The 20,106-nt window shown below is 42.0% G+C and overlaps 1 protein-coding gene across 1 annotated transcript in view; it reads left to right on the forward strand.

Annotated features, from left to right (window-relative positions):
- The first annotated feature begins 13,589 nt into the window (after positions 1-13,589).
- Positions 13,590-20,106, forward strand: part of LOC135472342 (myosin-10-like) — a 51,586-nt gene continuing 45,069 nt past the window's right edge. Inside the window, exons 1-3 of the mRNA XM_064751806.1 lie at positions 13,590-14,715; positions 15,227-15,336; positions 16,098-16,377. Coding sequence (XP_064607876.1) covers positions 14,592-14,715; positions 15,227-15,336; positions 16,098-16,377 — 514 coding nt within the window. The 5' untranslated portion in view covers positions 13,590-14,591. The remainder of the gene's footprint in view (positions 14,716-15,226; positions 15,337-16,097; positions 16,378-20,106) is intronic.

A 20,106-nucleotide genomic window follows, 5' to 3' on the forward strand; every position in this document is an offset into this window, starting at 1 on the left:
GCATTAGGCCACCTACTGCGACGACTAGAGCCCAGACATTATCGGCCAGCCACCCAGCTGCTTTCCCGAGAAGGTTCAGTAGCCAGGACACGATACTGCCAATAATACCCGGAATCGCAGCGGCAGCCATCCCAGCCAGCTTGCCAAGGGCGCGCGCCAAGGACGAGATTCTTTTTCACCCATTCTTTAAGACCATGACCGTCGGGTGGAGGTGGCGTTGGCTGGATGCCCCCGCCGGACCCGCCAGCCAGCGACAACTTTATCGCTAGCCCCAGTGTCGAGATCGCCATCCCAATTGCCGTGAGAATGGAGACCACGGTTATTCCCTGCTCCCGGAAGAGGGTGCGGACGCGCTCGGCCAGAGTGGTATCCTTGTGTAGGATCCGATCGATCGTCTGCTTGATGCGGTGTATTTGCGTGCGCAGGGCTTCGCCGTTAAAGAGTCTGCTTCGAGCCGGGCCACCCTCTCGTCTCGAGATTCCTTATCCGGTCTTTGATCTCGCTCCGCAAGGCTTTATTATTATCATTATTATCATCAGGGACCTCCCCCAACTTCCGTTTTTCTTTTGCGATGTACTTATCGAGACTTGACAGCTTGGCGAGGTTATTCGCGTGTTTGCCTTCCGAGGTCTGCAGTGCCTTGTCAAGCCCCAGAAGTTCTCGCATGGGAAGAGGAGGGTCGTTCATCGTCTGAAGAGCCCGCCCGACCTCACTATCCGTCAAGCTTGTTTCCATTATGTGGACAGCATCAGCGGCCTTTTTTCGCTGGTTGGCTTAAATCCTTCAGCTCCATGGTATCTGCCTCGGCGGCCGCGGCACCAACTTCTGAACTCGCTGTCTCCAGGCCTGCGACTTCTGCCGGAGGCTATGATTGCTGTTTTCTGTTTATCATTCTGCTTTCTTCTTTCCAGTCTACAAAGCCCAACTCCTTCACAACATCCCTCCCTCCCTTATTATTATTAGCGATTGTTGAGAGGGGTAGCGGTTCACCTGTTTGTTTGTTGATGATGTCCAGAAGGGGGTGGGCCACGAGTCGCAGACGCCCTTCTGTGTCAACCTTAAACTTCGTGTAATCGCGCATGACTGGTTTAAGGTCGGGATAGAAATCATCCGACTTCATGATGTTGTAATAAGATTTCACGGTGGCCACCGTCATCTCTAGTTGAAGGTTTAAGGCGGTCGCACCCCCGCTTTGTTGCTCAGGGACCTCAACACCTGCAGGGAGAGGGGTCTGTTCGTCGTCGTTGTTGACCTCTAGGGCGGCGTCGAAAGCCTGGTTATCAAAGTCAAAGTCTGCCATAATCCTCGTATTGAACATTGAAAGGTATGCCTTCAATACACAATGGATGCATACGGACGCAGGCTAAACCCCTTCAGAACACTCCCTAAGCCTCTCGGGGTACAAGGTGAACGGCAATCCGTGGTTGTCACCAATAACACGAGTACGATCGTCCAGAATCAACAACTCTTGGTCCGCTTCCCCAACCTCGGCACAAATGACGTCGTTGTGCCCGGTACCGTGCGCTTGGCCTTCTCGATCACGATCAATTCATCCGACCCGAACGCCACAGTGGTCGGGAATCTCGGACGCGCAGTAGTCAAGAAAACCACGATCAGAATCAGCGGGAATGAGGTAATGTCCATCGACGACTCTGATGTGTTTCATTGCTACGGCAACTTATGGCTGAACAAAAACGAACGGCAGAATGACGCCTATCAAGGCATCGGCAGCGAAAACATGCTTAAACTTCGAGTCGGAGCGGAGGACGCAAGTGACGACGATGCTGGAGAAAATGCCATCGCTCACGCCTTTGGCAACCTGTTAGATATTCCGCTAGGTCGGAATCCTTCTACAACCCGAAGATCACCAAAGTAGAAGTCACAACAGAAGGAGTCCCTAATCAGCTGTACAGCCAGGGCATGCGGGTGTACCAGCAATGGGGCGAGGTCAACAAGTTCTTCGCCAGCTCACCCCTTGAGAAGCGGGACCCTGAGGTGGCCAGGGTCGTAAAAGACTTAAGCCTGGCAAACGTGTCCCTGGAAGAGTTCTTGACGTCCAAGCACGCCTTCTGGCTTGACCTGAGGACAAGCGACGATGACGAGCTGCATGGCAGTGGGAGGCGCGTTCTGAACGCCAGCGAGGGGATTACGATACAGGTGACAAAAGAGAGAGCCCAGCGTGTTGAACGTATATCTGTATGTGATCATGGACGCAAAGCTGTACATCCAGAATGGTAGATTCGTTAGCACGCTTTATTGATGACGCCCACTGCGCGATTATCTGTGGGCAGACGAAATGCGGCAAAACAGTCTTTGTGCTGGACCTGCTTGAGGGCCCTTTCCGTGGTTTCTTGCATCACATTGTGATCCTGTGCCCCACTCTTATATATATCGAGGTGTACCGGCGGCGATGAATACTGTCTGACCCAGAGGTGTATTGTTTTGACCTGGGGGGGGGGGGGGGGGAACCCACCCTATACATCATCGATGATTGTAGCGCGTTGGAGGCGATGAAGAAGAGAAGAAGAAACAAAAAATGCTGTCATTCATGGCTTTCTCGGGCCGTCATGCAAAGCAAAGTGTTTGGGTCCTCACTCAGAAATTCAACGCCATCGTCACAGACTTTCGCGAGCAGACAAGGTGGGTGGCTTTATTCCACTGCAAAGATCGGCACACGTTCAACGAATGCCTGGATGAGAACCACGTCATCGAGCCGAGAGCAAAAAGGCAGAGGTTCTACAGAAGCTCAAGAACAATCCGCATTCTAAGCTCCTGCTAATGACTGATACGCCCGGCACATCTAAGATTATATTATATTATTATTAGACGTAGGCGACATTTTTCCAATGAAGCATGGATACCGACGAGCTTATAGACGAGGTTCTGGGTGCAGAGGAGGAGCCCAGCCGGAGCCAACAGCCCGGCCGAAGCCAACAGCCCGACCTCAGCCAACAAGATGATGCACGGCAGCTCAGGGATTATTGGCTTTAGCGTGTCGCTTATTTACCATGGAGATTCTTCCTCGCAGCCCCTTCTCAATGAAGAGATGTTGGTCGTAGTCGGTCAACAGCTCCAGCTCTACCCCGATCGCATCCCACGAGAGACCTGGGCTCGTATAGTAGTGAGCTGGGTCCAATCCATACTGCTGTAAGTCTTCCGGAAGGCCTCAAACACATCAGCCAACAGGAGCAGTGAGGCAGTAAAGATCTGTGTAGTCTCCCAGATTGGCGCAGTCAAATACCTTCCATATCTGTTGAGCGTTGATGTAGTCCTCATCGTTAATGCCTGAAACTTTGAGCTTACTGTAGAAAGCATCTTTGGGTGGGAGGCTGGACTCGTCGAAGCGCTCCCAGGAGTCCATATACTCATAGGGGTAGACACCCTTGCGCATGAGTAACTTCCGTTTTTCTTCGGCAGGCTCATACCGGGCTGTGATGTGGAAAGCCTCAGGTTTGTTGGCCTCTACCAGATTGTCAAGGGAAGTCAGTAAGAATTGTACGCTGTCGATGAAGCAGAGCTGCCCCAGCGAGAAGGAGATGTATTTTTCCGTGTTGTTGGGGATGCAGGAGATGCGGCACTCCACCTTACTTATTGCCTGCATCAGGAGTTGTCCGTCGTAGCCCCGTAGGTTGTGGATGACCACTGGTATGGCTGTCTTGGGGCCCAGCCGCAACTTTAGGTTGCATACGGTATGGGCCGCGCCTCTGTACTTGGCGGTGATATGGCAGTGATCGCGCACAGAATCGGCGCCTAGAGGCTTCTCTCACACGTGACAGGTTGTGGCGTTGTTGTGGGCTTTCCAGTCCTGGGGAGTCATCCTCATGGCTAGAGGGTTGGCTAGAACATTTTGGATTTCCCGCTCCTCCTGCTGGAGAGCTCTGAGGAAGTGTTCCGTCGCGTTATCGCCTCTGTATACCACGGGGGGTTTTGTGCGGCCGTCGCAACGCACCACAAGATAGCAGTAACTGCAGGGCTCGTGGTGCTGAATCTTTTGAGTGCTGCTCTCTGTAGGGCTTCGCGGCGGGCCTGGAATCTTTTTGGTCAGAGCCTCGAAGTCGGCATATATGATGAACGGAGCCGGTAGCTGATTGTGGTGGTTCTGGAAGGAGAACTTGTTTTCCCCCTCCTGGGGCATTTCCACCCTCACCGCCATCTGGCCAATCCCTCGGCATTCCGGCTTATGCGCCTCGAGCAGGTCCTCCCTTGTGTAGCCGTGTAGGCAACGCTCGCAAAAGTGTTTGCGATGTTGTGTCTTACTTTCTTGGGACAGGAATCGATCGAGGTCTTTTATGCAAGTATAATGGAATTTGCCTGCCTTCCCAATCAGCAGCAGATTGATTCGGGGCGTGCCGCCGGGCTGCTTGCTGAGGCGATGCACGATCACGCCCTTGTCCCACCCGAACACGTTGATGGCGAGGTCGTTCTTTCCCTGCACTTTAGGGATCTGAGAGATGGGCGTGGGGGCGTCGATCCCACCAAAGTCAAGACCATCATTGGTGGGATACTTTGTTGGTCTCTGGGGGTTTCTGGCAGCTGGAAATAAGGCAGATCGGAGTGCCCATCGGAGGCAGTCGTTGTCTTTGTTCACGGGTACGTTCATCTGCCAGATCCGGAGGAAATTCCTTATGGCCCTGCCGGTGTCAATAAATTCTAGCTTTTCACCCTGTATTCCGCCTAGCAATTCATCCAACTCCTCGTTATTGAGGGAGTTCTTGATGTCTTGCTTCAACTCGTTACTGAGGGAGTTCTTGATGTCTTGCAGCCGCTTCCACTCAGCCACAGCCGTTTTATGCCTGTCGAGGATCCCTTGCAATTCTTCCAAGGCAATGCGGGACCGTGGGTACTTGGGCCGCACACCTAGGATCGTCTCAAACTCCTCCCGAAGTGCTCTGGCTTTTTGATGGTGCTTCATGGTACGGCCGATATCATCATCATACACTAATAACACCGACTCTTTAATAGGGTATTTCGATAGCCGCCAGCCGTTTGAACTCGTCCAAGAAAGCCTTGAGCCTCCACTTCCTTTCACGCGTCTGGACCCTATTATATCTGCAGGCCATGCAAAGCCGAAATGGGTTTTTAACGCCCCGACCACAGCTATTACATGGCTGGGAGCCAAGACCCTTCTGCAGACGGGCTAAATGAATCCCACAGTACTCCTCCCAGACAGCTCTTACCACAGAGCTCCGTGCAGCCGATGGGTAGCCACCGGCACTTATTGTAACCCTTTGGCATGTTGTATACACAGTTAGTGTAGAAGCATACCTGGTGCAATTTGTATGTCTAATAAGACCCCCAGAAGCAGGGAATGGGCTGGGGGCCTCTATTTGTTCTGGGGAGGGTGCACCAGGGGAGGGCTAATATGCTTATATCTTTTCGCGAAATGAGGCTGGAAGCCTCTATTTATTCTGGGGAGGTTCCCAGGAGAGGGTGTGCCAGAACCGGAACTCTGTATACTACTCATCCGATATTCAAGGGAGTTCAATAAAAACTAACTGCAAATGTGAAGTAAAACGTGTAACTTGAGTTACAGTGTATTTACAATCACGTAAGAAAAAGAATTACACATACTTATTCACCAAGCAAAGTTTCTTATCTGTTTTTCTCCCATACACTGCCCTGAAACAAAACATTATGAGTTTTACTGAAGAATTTGGTACAATGCAAAAACAGTTTAAACCATGTAGTTGCTTAGTTAAAACATCATGGCAAATTGCTATCACCATGTGATGTCAACAATTTACTAAATTGCATATGTCACATATCACCGTACATGTACATATATATATTAGCTGGCAACATGCTTATCCACAAATGATAATACTAACTTTCTGAATTCTTTACTAGAATGGATTCCAGTAAGGTGTGAAATGCAAATATACAGAAATTCCGCAAGAGTTTCTCCTACATTGGTAAATATAGTTCTGTTGATGGAAAATCAGGTATAGCTGTATCTAGACGTTATCATGGGGACACGACCTGCTGTTTTACACTTCATAACTCAATAAAAAACAAACCACCCACAGTTTTCTACATGTAGTGCCAAATAATCAGCCTATCAAATATCAAGTTATTCCTATTTGGTAAGCTGAATGGATTACGTTTTTTCCTGTTTGCAGATTTGGCTATTACAGTATTACACATGTTGTACATGTACTTTATGTGTACAGGTCATTATCACTGTATAGCTGTAAACTTTCAATTACATGTAGGCCTATATGTTACAGTACATTCACGCTGGATTTCTGATGTACACGTAGGCCTATATGTTACAGACATTTACACTGGATTTCTGATGTACACGTAAGCCTATATGTTACAGTAGATTCATACTGGATTTCTGATGTTCCTGTAGGCCTTTATGTTACACAACATTCACACTGGATTTCTGATGTACCTGTAGGCCTATATGTTACAGTATGTTCACACTGAATTTCTGATGTACTTGTAGGCCTATATGTTACAGACATTCACACTGGATTTCTGATATACATTTAGGCCTATATGGTACAGACATTCACAGCTGGATTTCTGATGTGCACGTAGGCCTATATGTTACAGTACATTCACACTGGATTTTTAATGTACCTGTAAGCCTATATGTTACAGGACATTCACACTTAATTTCTGATGTACACGTTGGCCTATATGTTACAGTACATTCACACTTTCACACTGGATTTCTGATGTACACGTAGACTTATATGTTACAGGACATTCACACTGGATTTCTGATGTGCACGTAGGCCTTTATGTTACAGACATTCACACTGGATTTCTGATGTACCTGTACACCTACATGTTACAGTACATTCACACTGGATTTCTGTTATGCCTGTAGGCCTATATGTTACAATACATTCACACTGGATTTCTGATGTACACATAGGCCTATATGTTACATTCACATTGGATTTCTGATGTACACGTAGGCCTATATGTTACAGTACATTCACACTGGATTTCTGATGTACCTGTAAGCCTATATGTTACAGGACATTCACACTTAATTTGTGATGTACACGTAGGCCTTTATGTTACAGTACATTCACACTTTCACACTGGATTTCTGATGTACACGTAGACTTATATGTTACAGGACATTCACACTGGATTTCTGATGTACACGTTGGCCTTTATGTTACAGACATTCACATTGGATTTATGATGTACCTGTACACCTACATGTTACAGTACATTCACACTGGATTTCTGTCATACCTGTAGGCCTATATGTTACAGTACATTCACACTGGATTTTTGATGTACACGTAGGCCTATATGTTACAGGACATTCACACTGGATTTCGGATGTACATGTAAGCCTATATGTTACAGTACATTCACACTTTCACACTGGATTTCTGATGTACAGGTAGACTTATATGTTACAGGACATTCACACTGGATTTCTGATGTACCTGTACGCCTATATGTTACAGCACATTCACACTGGATTTTTAATGTACCTGTAGGCCTATATTTTACAGTACATTCACAGCTGGATTTTTGATGTACATGTAGGCCTATATGTCACAGTAAATTTACACTAGATTTCTGATGTGCATGTAGGCCTATATGTTACAGTACATTCACACTTTCACTCTGGATTTCTGATGTACACGTAGGCCTATATACTACAGTATGTTCACACTGGATTTCTGATGTACACGTAGGCCTATATGTTACAGGACATTCACACTGGATTTCTGATGTACAGGTAGACTTATATGTTGCAGTACATTCACACTGGATTTCTGATGTACCTGTACGCCTATATGTTACAGCACATTCACACTGGATTTTTAATGTACCTGTAGGCCTATATTTTACAGTACATTCACACTGGATTTTTGATGTACATGTAGGCCTATATGTTACAGTAAATTTACACTAGATTTCTGATGTGCATGTAGGCCTATATGTTACAGTACATTCACACTTTCACTCTGGATTTCTGATGTACACGTAGGCCTATATACTACAGTATGTTCACACTGGATTTCTGATGTACACGTAGGCCTATATGTTACATGACATTCACACTGGATTTCTGATGTACACGTAGGCCTTTATGTTATATTCACACTGGATTTCTGATGTACACGTAGGCCTATATGTTACAGTACATTCACACTGGATTTCTGATGTACTTGTAGGCCTATATGTTACAGACATTCACACTGGATTCTGATATAGCTTTAGGCCCATATGTTACAGTACATTTACACTGGATTTTTAATGTGCCTGTAGGGCTATATGTTACAGTACATTCACACTGGATTTCTGATGTACTTGTAGGTCTATATGGTACAGACATTCACACTGGATTTCTGATATACCTTTAGGCCCGTATGTTACAGTACATTCACACTGGATTTCTGATGTACACGTAGGCCTATATGTTACAGTACATTCACACTTTCACACTGGATTTTTGATGTACACGTAGACTTATATGTACAGGGCATTCACACTGGATTTCTGATGTTCATATACACCTATATGTTACAGTACATTCACACTGGATTTCTGATGTACACGTAGGCCTTTATGTTATATTCACACTGGATCTCTGATGTACACGTAGGCCTATATGTTACAGTACATTCACACTGGATTTCTGATGTACTTGTAGGCCTATATGTTACAGACATTCACACTGGATTTCTGATATAGCTTTAGGCCCATATGTTACAGTACATTTACACTGGATTTTTAATGTGCCTGTAGGGCTATATGTTACAGTACATTCACACTGGATTTCTGATGTACTTGTAGGTCTATATGGTACAGACATTCACACTGGATTTCTGATATACCTTTAGGCCCGTATGTTACAGTACATTCACACTGGATTTCTGATGTACACGTAGGCCTATATGTTACAGTACATTCACACTTTCACACTGGATTTTTGATGTACACGTAGACTTATATGTTACAGGGCATTCACACTGGATTTCTGATGTTCATGTACACCTATATGTTACAGTACATTCACACTGGATTTCTGATGTACCTGTAGGCCTATATGTTACAGTACATTCACACCGGATTTCTGATGTACACTTAGGCCAATATGTTACAGTACATTCACACTGGATTTCTGATGTACCTGTAGGCTATTATGTTACAGTACATTCACACTGGATTTCTGATGTACATGTAGGCCTATATGTTACAGTACATTCACACTGGATTTCTGATATACCTTTAGGCCCGTATGTTACAGTACATTCACACTGGATTTCTGATGTACACGTAGGCCTATATGTTACAGTACATTCACACTTTCACACTGGATTTTTGATGTACACGTAGACTTATATGTTACAGTACATTCACACTGGATTTCTGATGTTCATATACACCTATATGTTACAGTACATTCACACTGGATTTCTGATGTACACGTAGGCCTTTATGTTATATTCACACTGGATCTCTGATGTACACGTAGGCCTATATGTTACAGTACATTCACACTGGATTTCTGATGTACTTGTAGGCCTATATGTTACAGACATTCACACTGGATTTCTGATATAGCTTTAGGCCCATATGTTACAGTACATTTACTCTGGATTTTTAATGTGCCTGTAGGGCTATATGTTACAGTACATTCACACTGGATTTCTGATGTACTTGTAGGTCTATATGGTACAGACATTCACACTGGATTTCTGATGTACCTGTAGGCCTATATGTTACAGTACATTCACACCGGATTTCTGATGTACACTTAGGCCAATATGTTACAGTACATTCACACTGGATTTCTGATGTACCTGTAGGCTATTATGTTACAGTACATTCACACTGGATTTCTGATGTACATGTAGGCCTATATGTTACAGTACATTCACACTGGATTTCTGATGTTCCTGTAGGCCTATATGTTACAGTACATTTACACTGGATTTTTTATGTACATGTAGGCCTATATGTTACAGTACATTCACACCGGATTTCTGATGTACACGTAGGCCTATATGTTACAGTACATTCACACTTTCAAACTGGATTTCTGATGTACCTGTAGGCCTATATGTTACAGTACATTCACACTGGATTTTTGATGTACATTTAGACTTATATGTTACAGGACATTCACACTGGATTTCTGATGTACTTGTAGACCTGTATGTTACAGTACATTCACACTGGATTTCTGATGTACTTGTAGACCTGTATGTTACAGTACATTCACACTGGATTTCTGATATACCTGTAGACCTGTGTTACAGTAGGCCTACTTTCACACTGGATTTCTGATGCACACATAGGCCTATATGTTACAGTATTTTCACACTGGATTTCTGATGTAGGCCTACCTGTAGGAATATATGTACTCATCAATTACTGCGTACACTTCTAATAGCTATGGTTTAAATATTCAATGTCAAACATATTATGTTAATATACCTCATTAATCTAACTGCTACTGAATGTTGTTGCACTGAAATCACATGTAAACTGTAATCCCCAAATTAGACACGTTTGAGAAAGCTACATATGGACTGGTAGTAATATATCTGAAATATTAGTCCTAGATATCGATCAGTTTCCCGTTTGACAGTTAACTTCCTTCACTGTTAGCAGGGGCTGTTAAAGTCTGATTTACTACCCTGCCTAGAGCTACCATACTAAGGTACGCCTATCAGGTAAACTCTCGGTAACAGGCGATAAGTGTTATGGGGAGTCAGATTTCACAATGACACCTGTTTGACAGAAATTAAGGCTGACTCTAAACCAGGCGAAGGCAAGATCGACAATAAGCTGAGAAAAAAATTATGAATTGTGCATTATAATCAGGCCTAGCACATTTTATCACAGTTCGCCGTACCGTTAACGATTGCTAATTTGCATGAACATTACAATTAGAATGTAAAACTGAACGACGTTTCGCTCAAAACTTGTCGTCTGCTTCCGAGAAAATACCACGCAGAAAATGATGACATCACACGCGAATAGAGTTTGCCGTCTCCATAGTGTTGAGAAAGCGAAATGGCGGCTGCTCGGTGAAATTTTCTTGTAAACAACATCAAAGAACACAAACATTTCACCTGGGTAAGCTAATAATAATACCCTTTCGTAGAGTGTAAATCTCACTTAGTTGACGGTCTGCATTGTTCATGTTGTTAACGTTCGGTATTATATGTATAGTATATTCCTCTTAACGGACAACTATCATTTTAAGCATTTCGACGGTGCAACTGTGGCCCGTATTATAGAACGCTCAAACTCCGTTACACTGACAGTGCGGGAACGACACAAGCATTGGCAGTTGCAGTCTAAGCGCGGCCCAAAGCTGACGAACGAAAGATATTTTACCAGTTGAAATACAATTTTGAAGACACCTTTCAGCTGAGCTAGTTTTTTTTTCTTAGATTCCAAGTTATAGTTTGTCTTTTCAATTTTTTAATGAGATCCAGAAATATCTCATTCAGGCTGATAGTTATTTGCGACGAAAAGCTAATTGTCAGTAAACATTGCATTGCAAAGACAATCACACCCTCAGCCCAAAATTTGGTTATAATTTCATGTCATTATTATGTATTCAGTTATATTCTTATTAAGAATTATTATATTAGGGTTTTCTTATTATGGGTATTATAGAGAACAGATTTCGTAAACTACATGTAGTCACACATTCAACTGTCTCGACAGATCTTGCTGGAGATCTTTATATAAGTGCAGAAAATTGTGTGATTCATAAAAAGTCAACCAGCCTGTAGTCACACTAGATACAAGTTATCCTGAAAAAGACATTTTGTTCTCAGTGAAACTAGATGTTGAAGCCATGGGACCAATTGACTCAAAACTGTTGGACTAGTTGTCTTGTATCAGAAGGCGTTGGGTCAGTTAACTGAATACATGTACCTGTATGAACCCTCTGTGGTCCCAAAGAGAATCTTGATCCTTAATCCTGAGACTCAATGCAGTGAAATTAAATTCAGAGTAGATTGTGGCAATGTTTGACAATTTGATAGTTGGTGGCCACATATCAACATTAAACATAGTCCAAAATTGCTGAGTTAGGTTTGGGAAAATTTGGTTCGGACGATGATGGCTTTAAACCAACATCAGAGCCCGCTCCATTTAAAACCCTGGTGCTGTTGCTGTGGTAGTTTGAGACAAAAATTAGCAGTCAAATTTGTGTCCATGGCCCAGAATTTGTAGACACTTATTTTCCTTATCTTTTTGTGTGTTGATTTATCTCAAGCATCATGTTAATTCCGTATTTCCAAGGCCACATGGTCCAGAGATTTCTTGGTAAGCCTCGTTCCGGTCTACTGACAGCCTCCACATATTTCACAAAGGCAGGTAAGTTTAATAGGTGTATAAGTGGAGATCATCCTGACCTTGGCCGGGGCCATCTTGGCCAAACAAAATTTTTTCTAAACATAGCATCGTAGCAGTCTTGGATTACATTAAATGAAGCTTAGAAACTGACTGGTTTTGGGTGGAAAAGAGAATAAGGGACTTCTAAATTAGTCATTGGGGTACTGGTGTGATCATAATCCAGATAGGCTCCTAGGGTCGCCATCATCGCTAGATGTATGCAAGTGTTGTCTGTATGTGCAGTTGTTAACATCCTGTATGTAAGCCATGCATGTAGATGAAACTTTAAGAGAGTATGAAAGTTATTTGGACAGTTGGACAAGAGAAATATGTTAATTTAAATTGACTGGATAGCATGATAATGTGCACACTTATTATCGTATATTACTGCTTGCTATCTTTTGATCTACTGGTTATCATTAGTGATTTTAAGTCTGAATTTTAGCCAAAGCAGTTTTTCAGTTCTAAATCACATGTATGTTCTGATTCCTTGTCATTTGGGCATACCAAATCAAAGTAAACTAAAGCGCTCCACAAATGGTCATATGTAAGCCCTATTGATAACTTTTGCTTTTGTGTGGTGACAACAGGGTTTACATGCAAACGTATTTATACTAATAAGTCAAACTAATTTTTGCAAAATAAAAACTCTAGGTATTAAAATGTGACAGCTCTGTGTACATGTGTAGCTGTCCAATATTAGCAGATGTCATTCAACAGCCTGATGATGCAGTAATGTCTAGTTTTTCAGCTGATACTTTAATCTTTGCTTCTGGTCAAACTGATTTCTTTTTCCCTGAGCATTTAACATAGATTGTGTTCATCTGCAAAAACTTGCTTCTACAGAAAGGTCCGTTTACAGGGCTTGACATTGGCAATAAATTATCTTGCTAATGACAAATATACTAAATGATGTAAAATTTCATGTATGGCCAAGTTGCTCGGTTAGGCTGATTCAGAATGTTCTATTGATCTTTTAAGGGAGCTGTGTGGTTTGTTTAAAAGGTAGGATATACTAAGGAAAAAGGTTTAGCGCAAGAATAATATGTTATGACATTTATTTGCCTCTGAAAATGTATTTTGTGGGCTGAATTTTAAAGGAGGAGAAAACTTAAAAAACATGACACTATAGGCTGAAAAGAGCACATTTTTTTCCTATCTGGTGGTGCCTGCTGCATAATTTTGCGATTTTTCCTCGCCATATATGCAAAGCTTGAAAATGGCCAAACTGGTATAAATTGCGAAGTCCATCGCGTCCTCCATCTTTAACACCCTGTAATTTCTGCTGGGGGTGTGTTGCCTCTCAGCCAATGAGAGGCATTAAAACTGCCAGCTTGTTTGTGTAAAATCGGAACCTACGTCCAACATTCTGGTTTCCCGATCGTCAAATGGAAAAAGAACTGTACTGTTTGCTACCTTATGGGAAGAAAAGTTCTACTGGAAATTACGAACTGCACTTCGGCAGTTTCCGACGGCAGTTCTCCTCCTAACACAGAAGACTTCAGGACTAGTTCTTAGGCAAAATGGACTCGCCCACAGCAGATTTTGGCGCTGACTTTATTTATAATTTATGAGCTTGAGGTACATATTAGAATTTTTTTTATGGAATGCACCTCCAAAGAAATGCATACTCTTTTCAGTGGTATTTGACTGATATTTAAATTTTCTTCTCCTTTAAAGGATACAAGAAAAGGAACTATGAAACAAAGATTAGACTTTTAAAGAGACACATTGCCAACGATGAAAAAAAAATGTGATGTTTTAAAAGACTTCCAGATGTCTACTGACATGTATCTGACTTAGTGTGGACAGTCAAATGTTGAGTTATATTCTGGGTTTTCCTTTGATCATGGATTAACTCAAGTTGCTATATTTGGAAACATGACTTTTTGGACTGGGCTGCCTCTCATTATTGTGTAGAGGGGGGGAGATTTTCAGTGAACTGCGAATGTCAGACACGGATGTATGGTCACTGATTTCAGTTCTAAGGAGTATCAACGGATGGAAAATGGGACTGTTAAAAATAATCTATGAAGTGTTTTGAATGGTGAAACCTTCATTGCTATCGGTCTTGGACAGTGAACCAATTGTTTAATTTACAAATATTTAGTTGTGTACATGTTCTATACAGGAAAGGTTTAAACACAAGTACATCTGCACTTAGTCTATTCCTTTTAATTGGATATGCACAAGATACAGATAGACATACTGATATGTGTTAAATAGCGTACATAATTGTGCAGATGTCAGAATTAATTGTTCTAATTGGCATCTATGATTTGTTTTCTAGGAAGTCCTTTCATGCAAAGATGGCTTCACTTCTGGGCACTAAGAAAAAAGGAAAGAAAAGCAAGGTTATTGAACCAGGTAAGGAGATAAACTCATTGAATTCAAAGAGGATTTAACTTATTGATATACATGTACATGTATCAGTCAGTAATAAGAATGTTGTATATGAATGCTATGCCAGTTGTATAAGTTAGTGTGTGACATGTTTGTCAAATTTTCAAGCTACTTACATCTTTATAAAAGTTACAGTGTTATTTACATGTCGGTTTTGTCCAGAACGGTTGGCCCTAGTTCATGACCTACATGTACTGGGTTCAGGACACTGTCCTTGCCTTTCAGCTTATTCCAGACTTGCATGCCAGTGTTAATAAAGTGTCAGAGCTTCAGCTGCCCACTCTTTAGCTATAGGGTTAGCTGTTTGGTCTTAGGACGTTCCAGTCCTAGCCTACAGGTAATACCCTGAACTGACTTCTAGCTTTGGATTATTGCAACATACTCTTTTTACCCAATAGACCACATTGTGTTTGTTATATTATAAAAGTTGCCTGGTACATGTACCCGATCTTGTGTCATGCAAATTGATTTTCAGTATCTAAAGATGTAAAATTAATAAAGAGAGGGTTCAGCGATGATGAACACTCAGGCAGCCAGGTGTCTGTGAGGGAAGCTCTGCAGGAGAACACTGCTGACAACATCAAGGTTAGTGCTGTTTTAAAGAGGTTTGTAGCTAAGCAAACTGTGGTACATGTACTTGTATATATCTGAACCAGAACTGTGGTACATGTGCTTGTATATAACTGAACCAGAACTACGGTACATGTACTTGTATATAACTGAACCAGAACTACAGTACACGTACTTGTACATAACTGAACCAGAACTACGGTACACATACTTGTATATAACTGAACCAGAACTATTGTACACGTACTCGTATATAACTGAACTAGGACTATGATACGTGTACTTGTATATAACTGAACCAGAACTACGGCACACGTACTTGTATATAACTGAACCAGAACTATTGTACACGCACTTGTATATAACTGAACCAGGACTGTGGTACATGTACTTGTATATAACTGAACCAGGACTATGGTACATGTACTTATATATAACTGAACCAGAACTACGGTACACGTGCTTGTATATAACTGAACCAGAACTAATGTGCACGTACTTGTATATAACTGAACCAGGACTGCGGTACATGTACTTGTATATAACTGAACCAGGACTATGGTACATGTTCTTGTATATAACTGAACCAGGACTGTGGTACATTTTCTTGTATATGACTGAACCAGGACTGTGGTACATGTCCTGGTATATAACTGAACCGGGACTGAGGTACATGTCCTGGTATATAACTGAACCAGAACTATGGTACATGTACTTGTATGTGTTATTGGTAGATAACATTTCTATCAACTGATGGTTTTATCAATTATCAACAGAATGAAGCACAGCCTGTAGTGAATGATGAACCAAAGTTAAAACCTGCACCTCAGAAAGGGCAAAACAAGTCTAAAGGTGCCTCTCAAACTCAGCAGAAGGGCGACAATCCAGGGCTAGCCAAGCCCGCGTGGAGGGGACAATCTGTTGAAAGTGTTGCTAAGTCCCCTGGCACTGCGTCCACACCAGCTAGAAGCAGGAATGCTGTGAAGCCTCTAGAGAGTGAAAGCAACTCTTTCATTGCCAGTTCAGCTTCTCTGCCATCAGCGGCTTCTCTCAAAGGTAAAGATTACAATTACTGTTCATTTATGTGCATTATGTGTGTGACAGCTAGAGGATGTGGTATTGTATACATAAAGTTTATAGGTTGTACATGTATGTAAAATTATTGTGTTGTATTTAAGTTTTATGTGGTGTACATGTACACAAGGCTATTGTGGTGTGTGTAAGGTTGTTGTGTTGTATGTAAGGCTGTTGTGTTGTGTGTAAGGTTGTTGTGTTGTATGTAAGGCTATTGTGTTGTGTGTAAGGTTATTGTGTTGTATGTAAGGTTGTTGTGTTGTGTTGTAAGGCTGTTGTGTTGTGTGTAAGGTTATTGTGTTGTGTTGTAAGGCTATTGTGTTGTGTGTAAGGTTATTGTGTTGTGTGTTAGGCTATTGTGTTGTATGTAAGGCTATTGTGTTGCATGTAAGGTTATTGTGTTGTGTGTAAGGTTATTGTGCTGTGTTTAAGGTTATTGTGTTGTGTATAAGGCTGTTGTTTTGTGAGTAAGGCTATTGTGTTGTATGTAAGGCTGTTGTGTTGTGTGTAAGAGTATTGCATTGTGTGTAAGTCTATTGTGTTGTGTGTAAGGCTGTTGTGTTGTAAGGCTGTTGTGCTGTGTGTAAGGTTATTGTGTTGTGTGCAAGGCTATTGTGATGTGTTTAGGGTTATTATGTTGTGTGTAAGCCCATTGTGTTGTGTGTAAGGCCATTGTGTTGTATGTAAGGTTATTGTGTTGTGTGCAAGGTTATTGTGTTGTGTGTAGGGGTATTGTTTTGTGTATAAGGCTATTGTGTTGTAAGGCTATTGTGCTGTGTGTAAGGTTATTGTGTTGTGTGCAAGGTTATTGTGCTGTGTGTAGGGTTATTGTGTTATGTGTAAGGCTATTATGTTATGTGTAAGGCCATTGTGTTGTATGTAAGGTTATTGTGTTGTGTGTAAGGCTATTGTGTTATGTGTAAGGCCATTGTGTTGTATGTAAGGTTATTGTGTTGTGTGTAAGGCTATTGTGTTATGTGTAAGGCCATTGTGTTGTATGTAAGGTTATTGTGTTGTGTGTAAGGTTATTGTGTTGTGTGTAAGGCTATTGTGTTATGTGTAAGGCTATTGTGTTGTAAGGCTATTGTGCTGTGTGTAAGGTTATTGTGTTGTGTGCAAGGTTATTGTGCTGTGTGTAGGGTTATTGTGTTGTGTGTAAGGCTATTGTGTTATGTGTAAGGCTATTGTGTTGTAAGGCTATTGTGCTGTGTGTAAGGTTATTGTGTTGTGTGTAAGGCTATTGTGTTATGTGTAAGGCTATTGTGTTGTAAGGTTATTGTGCTGTGTGTAGGGTTATTGTGTTGTGTGTAAGGCTATTGTGTTATGTGTAAGGCTATTGTGTTGTAAGGCTATTGTGCTGTGTGTAAGGTTATTGTGCTGTGTGTAGGGTTATTGTGTTGTGTGTAAGGCTATTGTGTTATGTGTAAGGCTATTGTGTTGTAAGGTTATTGTGCTGTGTGTAGGGTTATTGTGTTGTGTGTAAGGCTATTGTGTTATGTGTAAGGCTATTGTGTTGTAAGGCTGTTGTGTTGGAATAAGGTCAGTGAGGATGTTGGCAGACAGATGCCTGACTTGTTCTGTCACCATTTGGAATAAGGTCAGTGGGGATGTTGGCAGACAGATGCCTGACTTGTTCCTGTCACCATTTGGAATAACATCAATGGGATGTTGGCAGATGTAAGAGAAAATACTATAACTGTTACATGTACCTGCTGCTAGCTTCCCATTTTGCCTAGCCTTAAGAACACAAGTGATCCCAAATTTGAACAGCCTACCAGACTGTCCAGGGTAAAATATCAACTGCTGGCAATTAAGTTACTGACAAACTTTTCCATTTGTGCCATACATATATATACATGTACACACCATCTTTATAGTGAAAGGAACCTGTGGATGGTCATGAGTTTCCCCCGGGCTCTGGCCTGTTTCCTCCCACCATAATGCGGGCCACCGTCATATAAGCGAAATATTCTTGAGTATGGGGTAAAACACCAATCAAATAAATAATAAATATAGTGAAAGAGAAGTGCATGATATTCAACAGCTGTTAGACAGATGCCCTTTTATTCTCACCAAGGCCACACAAAGCCAGGGTGAGAACTGTGGAATCGAAAAAATTCCCTGGCCAAGACCAAAGTATTGTGTGTCCTAGCAATTGAAAAGAAAACATGTGAAATAGGACAAAGAAATTACAGTGTCTGTTATACTTTGTGAACCATTCAGTATTTCTGTAGGGGGAAAGGAGCTGTGAGCACAGAATTATGTGCTTTGTTCTCCTGGCGAATGCATGAGGATAACCTTTAAGGAAACGTAATTGGGATATTGGCAATTGTACAACCTGGTGTTGATGTGACCATATAAAGGGACGGGCTCAGAAATCATTCTGACCATGAGCGTCTTACAGAGACAGAAACTGAGTGCATCTATGGCAGGTACATGTAACTAGACCGTGTACAACCCACATGTGTTAATTCTGTTTTGAATAATGGCAGGACTATGTAGTGAAACTAGGATGTGCACTCAGATGTAGACACACACACAGAAATAGGTAAATTAGGTAAACATGAAATGCGTCAGCAATGATGGTTACTTTGTGCATGTCATTTTAAATATGGCCCTGGTTTAACTTTGGTTCCTTAGTTTTATTTTGTTCCTATTCACCCCTTTATGTAATCTTTTATTTCTCATTTTGTGAAATAATGAGTAATTCTAGACCAGTGACGTTTAAGAAATTGCAATTAACATCACTGCATTTGGCCTTTTTTTACGTCTTCAGTTATATATTACTTTTGAATGTGTTGATTTGTAAGCTGAAGACTGTGTGATCAAATGGTCCTATCCTTGTAAGCTGAAGGCTGTGTGATCTAATGTTCCTGTCTTTGTAAGCTGAAGGCTGTGTGATCTAATGTTCCTGTCTTTGTAAGCTAAAAGCTGTGTGATCTCATGTTCCTGTCTTTGTAAGCTGAAGGCTGTGTGATCTAATGTTCCTGTCTTTGTAAGCTAAAAGCTGTGTGATCTCATGTTCCTGTCTTTGTAAGTTGAAGTCTGTATGAGCTAATGTGCCTGTCTTTGTAAGCTGAAAGCTGTGTGATCTAATGTACCTGTCTTTGTAAGCTGAAGTCTGTATGAACTAATGGTCCTGTCTTTGTAAGCTAAAGGCTGTGTGATCTAATGTTCCTGTCTCTGTAAACTGAAGGCTATGATCTAATGTTCCTGTCTCTGTAAACTGAAGGCTTTATGATCTAACATACCTGTCTTTGTAAGCTAAAGGCTGTGTGATCTAATGTTCCTGTCTCTGTAAGCTGAAGGCTGTGTGATCTAATGTTCCTGTCTCTGTAAGCTGAAGGCTGTATGATCTAACGTACCTGTCTTTGTAAGCTAAAGGCTTTATAATCTAATGTTCTTGTCTCTGTAAGCTAAAGGCTGTGTGATCCAATGTACCTGTCTTTGTAAGCTAAAGGCTGTGTGATCTAATGTTCCTGTCTCTGTAAGCTGAAGGCTGTGTGATCTAATGTTCCTGTCTTTGTAAGCTGAAGGCTGTGTGATCTAATGTTCCTGTCTCTGTAAGCTGAAGGCTGTGTGATCTAATGTTCCTGTCTCTGTAAGCTGAAGGCTGTATGATCTAATGTACCTGTCTTTGTAAGCTGAAGGCTGTGTGATCTAATGTTCCTGACTTTGTAAGCTAAAGGCTGTGTGATCTAATGTTCCTGT

Source organism: Liolophura sinensis, chromosome 8 (genome assembly GCF_032854445.1).
Source record: "Liolophura sinensis isolate JHLJ2023 chromosome 8, CUHK_Ljap_v2, whole genome shotgun sequence".
NCBI lineage: Eukaryota > Metazoa > Mollusca > Polyplacophora > Chitonida > Chitonidae > Liolophura > Liolophura sinensis.